General features: G+C 39.5%; 1 protein-coding gene across 1 annotated transcript in view; it reads left to right on the top strand.

Annotated features, from left to right (window-relative positions):
- Window positions 1-11,300, top strand: part of lasp1 (LIM and SH3 protein 1) — a 36,714-nt gene extending 25,414 nt beyond the window's left edge. Inside the window, exons 6-7 of the mRNA NM_001140542.1 lie at window positions 9,460-9,551; window positions 9,826-11,300. Coding sequence (NP_001134014.1) covers window positions 9,460-9,551; window positions 9,826-9,999 — 266 coding nt within the window. The 3' untranslated portion in view covers window positions 10,000-11,300. The remainder of the gene's footprint in view (window positions 1-9,459; window positions 9,552-9,825) is intronic.
- The last annotated feature ends 130 nt before the right edge of the window (window positions 11,301-11,430 follow it).

Raw genomic sequence — 11,430 nt, forward strand, 5'->3', positions numbered from 1 at the left:
GTATCTCCTCAGAGTCCACCAAAGAAGAATCCTGAATGGATCTTTTTTTCTCTTCAGTGTTAACCCTTTCCTTTTGAACAAAAACTGAAGAGATTAAATCAGAACATGATTGAAAAGAATAATATAAATAATGATTTGTATTATTTTATAAATCCTTAGCTTTTCTCTTAAAGCGTAGAAGGCTCTCATTGATCCCCACTGTTTTTGGGTTAGTAATGTTTTTAGACTGGCTCTATTTGAACTCTTGTTATGGGGACGATTTGACAAATTTACAATCATGGTCTTGAATTGGACTCGCATTTTTCAGGTCTCGGTCTTGACTCGGTCTTGTACCGCTCGTCCCCCTCCCGGTCTCAGTCTTGACTCGGTCTTGCCCCCTTTCGGTCTTGGCTTTGACTCTGACTCTTTTCGCTCTAGTCTTGGTCTTGAATCGGTCTCGAACACAACACTGTATATACCACTATTTCATAAAAAGAAAAATCACCACCCCCATTCCACCACTTTGACCGTAATTGATCCTACACCAGGCCGATGGCCTGGGAGGACAGGACTCTTTTATTCAACACATTTTGTAACTCTTCTGCAGTATAACCTCGCACACCAAAGTACTTCTCTGCAGCTGCTACCACAACATCTATTTTCTGTGATTTACATTCCATTTCTACAGTACAGTTGATAACCATGGCAATGAATGAATGCTAAGAAGCCAACCTTACTGAAGCACAAATTCATATCACTCTGTATTGGCCTAGGCCTACTACTCACCCTTGACCCATCATCCTCTACTCTCTTCACTGCCTCAGCATACAACACCTTCTGTTCTAGTCTGACCCTGGCAACCTCAACCTGTCTCTCTTGCACCAGGGACTTGTGATCCCCAGCAACATGAGTACTCACACAATTGACACACACAGTTTTTTCCACCGAAACTACACATTCCTTTATCCCATACCCTCCAGCACACTTCTCTCTCAGAATCTCCCTCCTAAACACTGCTGCAACATGACCAAAAGCTTGGCATCTGAAACACCTTGTGGGTTCGGCACAAAAGCTTTCACAGGATAACTGACATATCCTAACATCACTTTATCAGGTAAAGACTGCTTCAAAACAAAATGACAGACAGTGTCTTTTCAGTTTCACCAAGCTCGCCTCTGGGTCTGCGTCACACGAAACGGTGGGCATCACAGACATAGGGAATTTTCAATTTGCTCCACCTCAACACATAACATCACCCCAATAATCACTCCTTTCAAAGGCGCCCTGCTCCCAATTGCAGGTCACAGCTCTCTGCACTCGGCTCTTCTCCTTCTTCCTCACTGTCCATAACCACGTCTATCCTTTCATCGAGCTCATTCCGCGCCTTCATCCGCTGTACTGCTTGCAGAACACGCACTGATGGCCTTTCTCCAAAACCCATCTTCTGTTCCTTAGCCCAATTTACTAGTCTAGCAACAGTATCTCTGGCCTCTTCATGCTCCCAAAATGTGCCACAGTTGTCAGCCAGGTCTCTTCCTCGTCATCCATCCGAAAACTCCCAGCCTCTACCTCTTCTTCTCCTGAACCAGATTCAAAGTCACATGGAGGAAACACGTGAACAGTTACCTCGATGTCATGTGATATCTGTCATTTTTAATACTATTCTTGGACTCGAGTCTGACTTTACCTGACCGTTTATTGCAACAATAACTACATTTCCATCCACAATTTTAATGCAAGTAAAGTCATACCTTATAAAAAATTATCACGACAGCTATGATGAAAAGAGGTGGTTTCGGTACAATTTTATAAATGCCGAAAGATCATTTGTTCCTTCGACATAGTGGGATATTTTTTGTCTGTAAAATCTACTTAGACATTTCTGTTTCATTTTTGACAAGATATATTTTAATTTAGGCCTATAATTTATTACCCTCTGAATTGGTACGATGTTTATTGTGCACATGAACGTTCGCAAGACTCATGAAGTAGAATTTCTGTTTATTTACGGCTGCAATATATAACTTTTTGGGTGACCTGACCAAAGAACCCGATGGTCACTCTGACAGAGCTCCAGAGTTCCTCTGTGGAGATGGAACAACCTTCCAGAAGGACAACCATCTCTGCAGCACTCTACCCATCAGACCTTTATGGTAGAGTGGCTAGATGGAAGCCACTCTTCAGTAAAAGGCACTTGACAGCCCGCTTGGAGTTTGCCAAAAGGCACCTGAAGGACTCTCGGACCATGAGAAACAAGATTCTGTGGTCTGATGAAACCAAGATTGAACTCTTTGGCCTGAATGCCAAGCATCACATCTGGAGGAAACCTGGCACCATCACTACGGTAAAGTATGGTGGTGGCATCATTATGCTGTGGGGATGTTTTTCAGCAGCAGGGACAGGGAAACTAGTCAGGATCGGGGGAAAGATGAATGGAGCAAAATACAGAGATATACTTGATGAAAACCTGCTCCAGAGTGCTCAGGACCTCAGACTTGGGCGAAGGTTCACCTTCCAACAGGACAACAACAGTAAGCACACAGCCAAGACAACACAGGAGTGGCTTTGGGACAAGTCTCTGAGTGTCCTTGAGTTGCCCAGCCAGAGCCCGGACTTGAACCCGATCGAACATCTCTGGAGAGACCTGAAAATAGCTATGCAGCAACACTCCCCATCCAACCTGACAGAGCTTGAGAGGATCTGCAGAGAAGAATGGGAGAAACTCCCCAAATACAGGTGTGCCAAGCTTGTAGCGTCATATCCAAGAAGACAAGCCTGTACTCGCTGCCAAAGGTGCTTCAACAAAATACAGAGTAAAGGATCTGAATACTTATGTAAATAAGGTATTTCATTTGTATTTTTATACATTTGCAAAAATCTAGATTGATGAGGGGAAAAATTATTTTATCCATTTTAGAATAAGGCTGTAACGTAACAAAATGTGGAAAAAGGGAAGGGGTCTGAATACTTCCCGAAGGCACTGTGGTTTCAATGTCGCAAAAAAAATATATTGTGACTTATGTAGTCTAATGGAAACGGCAGATATAGGAAAAATGTTCTAAAGATTGACAACATTTTTATCTGTTCGGTGGATTTTCATTTTGTCAAACTTTATTGCGACAAATGATGCTGGAATTAAATGATAACTAGTGTATAATGTACCGTGTCTGTAAAATATATATAGTATGTATAATCTGGATGTAGAAGTCTAAGTATCGTTCTCCATTAGTTTACTCCAATTGGGAGAGGGGTGGCAAGGTTATGGTAAATAAAATAAAATTGGTAAAAAATATATGGGTTTTGGAAGGGATGCAGACAATTACATTGATAGAACCCACAATCTATCTGCACATTTTTTTTAATCCTGGTTAGCATAGCTAGCATAATGAAATTGGTGGTGGTAGTCAAAGTAGTTTTTAACTTCAAAGCAGTTGATTGGTGACAATGAAATTAACATTTAAGGTTGACATCCATACAAGCATTATAACAACAGCCTAAATGTAGGCAAATTTTGCTGGGGGCAATGAGGAGACTGGATCTTTCCCCAGTGCGTTTCCATAGCAATTCCATTGTTTTGGGTTGAGTTCGATGGAACTCTTTACCACATCTATGTCACAACTGATCAGTGCACCTTGAACATTTCATTTGAACCATTTGGTGGCTGACCACTAAAACTATAACACAAATCTTCTAAACAGTGGTGGTAGAAAGTGCTATCAAAGCAATTTGCTTGCAATGAAGCCTCCAGAAGTTTACAAGGAATTACTGCAGGCATACCTGAAACTGAGGGAGAAGGAGCAGATGAACCAGGTGATCATCTGGATGATGAAAAGATATATTCAATTAGAGGATCTGTGCTCACAAGATGACCTCAGTACAGCTACTTTAGTACAGCAAAAGGCTAGACCGCATCTGCCATCCAGACTCCCTGTGCCACCGACAGCAGTTTATTATTTTACCCTAACTCTACCACCCCGCTCCCCTAATTGGAGTAAAGATAATGGACAACAACACGTAGGCTTCTACTTCCAGCCTATACATACAGTACTATATAAATTTTACAGACACAGTACATTCTACACTAGTTATCTTTTTTTACCCTTCAGCTACCCTCAGACCCTCCCGTCTATCTCTGAAAACCATCCAGTTTTGATTCCTACTTGCCATACATTTTTCAACTGTGCTGTGATGTTTCACAAAAGTTCCGAAACTTTCTATTCTCATAGTTTCTCCAGACTGTAAATTAAAGATTAACATTTTTACTAAGAGTATTATTATATTATTGATCAAATGACTATGGCTTTTTAAATCAGCCAGCAGTGCTATTTGCAGAGTCAGCTTTAGATAAATGTTGTGATTTTTCAGCCATTACTAAACATGCGACCAAAACCAAGCTACATATGGGCTGTACCAAAACAAGTGATCTATGGATTCTGTCTCTTCGCGGCAAAATCTGCAGAGCTGGGATGGTTGTGTCCATGGCCGGCCCGCTCATTAGGCAGGATTAGGCAGGCGTGCCAGATTGACAAGGGTGGCATTTTCGGAGCTAAACTGGCCAACAACGACAAATAAAACCTCACATAATTCTGCCCAAAAACAATGAACATTTCTCTCAACCAGTGGCATATGGTCTTTTTAGGTGAGCGCTGATGCCGCCCTTTGATAAGCAGTGGCTACTTTTTAAAGGCGGGCGCAAAATATTTTGATTCTCCATTCCCAGCGCGCCTCTCCAGGGTGCTGTCGGAGAGACGCATCTCTGCAGTGCTCCACCAACGTTCTGTAAAAAATCATGTAACATAAATCATATAGCAGATAGAGGATATGGTAGAAAGAGTATGTGGCCTTTTGTGTAGCCTACACGCTGAAGATAAAATGTATGACAATGTAATGAGATGGACACGTTTTACATCATGCAGGTTTCTCCGATCAAATAGCCTAAGCTAAATGGCACTCAATCCCCTCAAAAATACATTGTCATGTTAACAAACAACATATTCTAAAAACAGGACAGGTCAAAGTAAAATGGACAATATGGAATGGACAATCACAACTGTTGTCCAGGAGTTTCACCCCATTGTCATGATCAGTAGTTTGAAGTTTGTATCCATCAATTTTTGACAAGCTTATCATAGTGAAAAATAAATTACTTTTGCATTTCCCGCTGTGCAAATAGGCTCGCGATAACTCCTGATAAAGTTGGGTAGCTGATATTCAGAGCTTAAATAGCCAAATGAATTAGTCACAGGAATCAGGACTAATAAAGCCAATGCAATGGCCTGTTTTACAAATGGTGGGCCTACCACATGGATGGGCATTCATAAAATTCCATTGTGGGCTGATATGGTAGGCTATACCCCAGTAAGCACGAGCCAACGTTATTTGGACGTTTATTTTTTTCCTGCCCAGACGTCGTTTTTTGGTGTTTTACAAATGGTAGGCTTGCCACATAGATGGGCATTAAATACAATGCCATTTCAGGCAACACTGTAGGCAACACCTCAGTAAGCACTGACCGACGCCTTTTGGATGTCTTTTTTTGGTGCAGTTCCGGACCGCCCTTGATTTCCACATCCACGGACATTGGTTTTTGTCCATTCCAGACCAAATCTGAACCAATCATAAACATCTATGTTTGATTCAGATTTGGTATGGTCTGGACAGGGCTGTGGCGGTCACATTTCATCAGCCGGTGATTGTCAAGCAAATAACTGTCGCTATCACGATAATTGACCATTAATGAACATCAACACATTTAGCATCTCCTGGCTTCTACACATACAGTTGAACTTGGAAGTTTACATACACCTTAGCCAAATACATTTAAACTCAGTTTTTCAGAATTCCTGACATTTAATCCTAGTAAAAATTCTCTGTCTTAGGTCAGTTAGGATCACCACTTTATTTTAAGAATGTGAAATGTCAGAATAATAGTAGAGAGAATGATTTATTTCAGCTTTTCTTTCATCACATTCCCATTGGGTCAGAAGTTTACATACACTCAATTAGTATTTGGTAGCATTGCCTTTAAATTCTTTAACTTGGATCAAAAGTTTCTGGAAGCCTTCCACAAGCTTCTCACAATGAGTTGGGTGAATTTTCGCCCATTCCTCCTGACAGAGCTGGTGTAACTGAGTCAGGTTTGTAGGCCTCCTTGCTCACACACGCTTTTTCAGTTCTGTCCACAATTTTTCTATAGGTTTGAGTTCAAGGCTTTGTGATGGCCACTCCAATACCTTGACTTTGTTGTCCTTAAGCCATTTGCCACAACTTTGGAAGTATGCTTGGGGTCATTGTCCATTTGGAAGACCCATTTGTGACTCGTTTTACTGTGGGTATAGATACTTTTGTACCTGTTTCCTCCAGCATCTTCACAAGGTCCTTTGCTGTTGTTCTGGGATTGATTTGCACTTTTCGCACCAAAGTACGTTCAGAACGCGTCTCCTTCCTGAGCGGTATGACGGATGTGTGGTCACATGGTGTTTATACTTGCGTACTATTGTTTGTACAGACGAACGTGGTACCTTCAGGCGTTTGGAAATTGCTCCCAAGGATGAACCAGACTTGTGGAGGTCTACAATTTGTTTTCTGATGTCTTAGCTGATTTCTTTAGATTTTTCCATGATGTCAAACAAAGAGGCACTGAGTTTGAAGGTAGGCCTTGAAATACATCCACAGGTACACCTCCGATTGACTCAAATTATGTCAATTAGCCTAACAGAAGCTTCTAAAGCCATGACATCATTTTCTGGAATTTTCCAAGCTGTTTAAATGCACAGTCAACTTAGTCTATGTAAACGTCTGACCCACTGGACTTGTGATACAGTGAATTAATCTGTCTGTAAACAATTGTTGGGAAAATTACTTGTGTTTTGCACAAAGTAGATGTCCTAACCGACTTGCCAAAACTATAGTTTGTTAACAAGAAATTTGTGGAGTAGTTGAAAAACGAGTTTTAATGACTCCAACCTAAGTGTATATAAACTTCTGACTTCAACTGTAGCCTACACCTTCACAATAAATCCATTATTTATTTTAGACAGGTCTAAAGAAACATAATATGAAGAACATGTAGTCTATTTCAGAAGAACAGAATAGCAAACTCTGAGTTGTCTTTATGTTAGGTCCTGATGTGGCTATGCCTGTAATGGGTGCGTGCTGGTGGCAGGGAAGTCAGGCGCAGGAGAACGAACTTGGTATAAACGGAGTCGTTTAATTAGTGCTCACAAAACTCCGAAAACCAAAATATACAAAATGATAAAAGTGGGTACAAAACCCGTCGCGCACCAGAACATAACTTGCACATCACATACAAACAAACAATCACCGACAAGGACATAAAGGGAAACAGAGGGTTAAATACACAACATGTAATTGATGAGATTGGTTTTGTCTTGTCTTACATCACACCTGGTTCCAATGGAAAATGAAAAATGGATCAGCGATGGCTAGAAGGTCGGTGACGTCGACCGCCAAACACCGCTCAAACAAGGAGAGGGACTTTGGTCTTCCCTGTGGCTCAGTTGGTAGAGCATGGTGTTTGCAACGCCAGCATGGTGTTTGCAACGCCAGGGTTGTGGGTTCGATTCCCACGGGGGGCCAGTACGGAAAAGAAAATGTATGAAATGAAATGAAAATGTATGTATTCACTACTGTAAGTCGCTAAAATGTAAGTCGTGACAATGCCAAATGGCTGTGGGCTACACTAGTTCATTTAGCAGAAAAGATTTGTTTATAATTCCGTGGCATTATTTTATAGTATGAAGAATACTATTGAACAAAGCTGAATAAAATATAAATATTTTCTCCAAACATTTGAGGGAGTCCCCTTATGCTATTCTGTGTTGCTATTCTGTGTTGAGCGATTAACAAAGATAGGTTTTAAACGTTTTTTAATTTTTTATATATATATATTTAAAAAATATATACATTTGTATATTTGGGTTTAACCATAATATTTGTTGTAATATTTGTTTGTATTTTCTGGTGGATTAAACAGAAATTGAAACAGCTTTCTATGGGTTATTTTAAATACAGCAATATTTTGGAGATTATTTCATTTTCAAATAACCGAAAGTGAGACGTTGTAATCTGAATATTGGGAGTGAGGCTATTTTTTAACACAGGGTGAGCCAGTTCGGATTTAAGTGTAACTTTTGTATGTACGGGAGTTAGCATTTACTTCTTCTAAACCTGAAAACGTATAAATGTTGTGCTGCAAAAACAGCCAAATATATCAAAATCGGACTTAAGTAACCACATTGTGGGCCTGTTACAATACATAAACCATGATGGATTTGAGGAATATCCAATTTGTTAGATCAGATTTGTTGACTGTGCGCCAATCTGCTCAATGGAATGGTCTGCGTTCCATTTACTCCTTTACCGCATCTATTGTTTTTTATTTTATTTTATTTTTATTCAAAATACAGATCAACAATTTACATTCTTACATCAAAACATTACATTAAAACAGAACGCAGGTATTAATGATAAAATACTGGAACAAACAAAAAATATATAAAAAATGAACTATTCTAGTGCAATTGTAATCACTCAGAAAAAATCGTATTATAATTATGTAGGAAAATGTTATTCTTGTTATTGTTCACTAGGGCTAATGTTTTAATAAAATAGTTAAATTCAATTAAAAAAAATGTAATTCTATGATATCTAAATTTGTGACTATGGACGATATCTGCGTTTTCTGTGAAAAAGGTGAGAATCTGTCTCACTTGTTCTTTAAATTTGTGTCAGAATTTTGGGAAAACCTTGCAAAATACTTATTTACCATTATGAACACTACCTATGTTTTTGACATGAAAGATATGTTACTATTGCAATGATGACAAGACCACTGAAATGATTGTGAATTTTTTATTCTTGTTGCCAAATACTTCATACACAAACAAAAATACCGCATCTATTGTGGCTCACATTGTTGTGCTGTGGTGATGTCATAATAGCCCAGAACTGCCAAGAGTTGATTTCACTAGCTGATGTAATTATAATTTTGGTTTATATGATAAAAAGCTTGTGGTTTAATTATAACAGACCATCTTTTGGGTTATTTTAACAGTCTGCAAATTACCCCCTAAGTTTGTAAGATATGTTATAACCTGTTACATATCAAAGAAATCTCCTTGACTTCATCATTTTGAGGTTTATATGATATAAAAAGCTTGTTTATTAAAGTACACCATATATTAAAATCACTTTGAGCAAATTACCCTCTGAAATTATGTAAAATATCCACACGAAAAATCCCCTAAATCAACGGTTATTTTAGCCTCTCATCTAGATGCTACTGTATACTATTGTGTATAATAGTTAGATCTTTTTATATTTTGCCAGTCAATCAATCGAAAGGTTATCACTGTAATGTTTATCAATCGAAAGGTTATCATTGTAATTGTCATACATTGTTCCTTGAATCTCTTTACAAGAATGTGGAGTGTGCGATGTCTGATCCTGTGTCTGTAGATCCGCAGCCAGCCATCCCTCAGACCTACAGCTCCCAGCCGGATCCTGTGTCTGTTCCCTCTGCTGCTGCTGTACCACCACCTAGTGGAGGGGTAAGGAATAACACAGCAGTACATCACTGTATTACATTTGATGTCATACTGTATAGTCCACTGTTCTTTGTCTTCCTCTCTGTGTGCCCTGAGCAGCAATGGTAGGAGTGTTTTATGATTTTTTTTTTGTAGTGGTGATATGATCTGCTTAACTCTAGTGTGTGTGTGCACGTGTTTGTAGAGGTAACACCCACACAATTCTGTAGCCCTATGTTGATGAATGTGTGTGGTGTGCATGCATGGATATACAGTATGTCCCCATATGTGTCTACAGAAGCGCTACCGGGCTCTGTACAGCTACACGGCTGCTGACGCCGATGAGGTGTCTCTCCAGGAGGGCGACCTGATTGCAGACGTACAACAGATAGATGAGGGATGGATGTACGGCCGCATCGAACGCACCGGGCAACAGGGCATGCTACCTGCTAACTATGTCCAACCCCTCTGAAACCCTGGGCCTCGTTCAATTGGTTGAAACATTCAGAACACTGCAGACAGAAATGTAAGCATGGGTTGTGTTCATTAGACACCAAATGGAAGAAAATGGATTGAAAGAAGGCCAATTCGTAAGTCGCTCTGGATAAGAGCGTCTGCTAAATGACGTAAATGTAAATGTGTGACTGCCCGGACGTGTCCAATAAGAAGCGCTCAATTTACTTTTATTGCAAAGCATTTAAAACCCTTTCTGTTGCATGTCATAATGAACAAAACCCAGGTTGAAGGTTAGTGTCCTCTCTAGGTTGTATTTTTCTATCTGCAACGTTCAGAGTTTCATTCCACTGCTGAACTTAGTCCAGGAGAAATGGGGAGATGAAAAAAGGGGGGGGAAAATATGGGAAACAAATCACAGCCCAAGAGAGGGAGAGGAGGGAAGAAGGAGAAAAGAAAACAACTAGTGCCATTAAGACTTGAATATTGTCTCTGACCATGTTTTTGCTCATATGGTCTATTATTCATGGTTTAGCTAATAAAGCTTCTCACTGCCATTTTCAGTACACAGTCCACTATCGGACAGCTCAATGCCCTAATACTACTACACCTAAATAGTTTTAAAATGTCTAGGTCTTCCCCGTGGTTTATTTCTAGTGACATAACGACCCCAGTGAGGCCATACCATATTAAGTTTGCATCTATTAGGCAGTGTACAATATAGAGTTGAATGGTGGCTGCCATTCTTCCAAGTCATTCCCCAAAATGTATTAATTATTCCGAAATGTTGCATAAAGTTGGAAAGTTCAGGATCGGCTTACAGTTGACAATTGTACATTTTAGGACAGATATTTCTATCATTTAGAACCTAGAGGGCTTCCGTGTTAGAATACCTAAAGGTCTGTGTCTACCGATTACAATAGTTACACTAATCAGCAGCACCTGGTTTGGGCTAGGCAGAAACAGGTGTGCACAATTATCAAGCAATGGTATTTTATTAGGATCCCCATTAGCTGTTGTGAAAGCAGCAGCTACTCTTCCTGGGGTCCACACCAAACATAAAATAGAACATTAATAAACAAGAACAGAACTAATGATGTCCTAAAAGAGCTGTTTAAAATAATCACTGCTATGCATACAAAAAAATACTTAATTGGTAGTGTGATACGGTTTGACAGAAATTAAGAATTCCAAAATTTTACAATTCACAGGGATTCAAGGGTGTTTTATAAGTTTGAAAAATTAAATGGGTATGATTTATATTATTCTATTCTAAGTTTTGCAATGAAGCATTAAAATTCATTGGAGTAAAACTGAAAATTTCAGAATTTGTCTCATTGTTTTTCTTACATACACAAAGCAGCCTGTGTGCCAGAATGTCTCTGCTTCCGTTTTAAAAAGCTAACTTGCCTTGAATGCAACAATGTCAAATCTAGCCAATCTTGCAAGC

The sequence above is a fragment of the Salmo salar genome, chromosome ssa19 (genome assembly GCF_905237065.1).
Source record: "Salmo salar chromosome ssa19, Ssal_v3.1, whole genome shotgun sequence".
NCBI classification, from domain to species: Eukaryota; Metazoa; Chordata; class Actinopteri; order Salmoniformes; family Salmonidae; genus Salmo; species Salmo salar.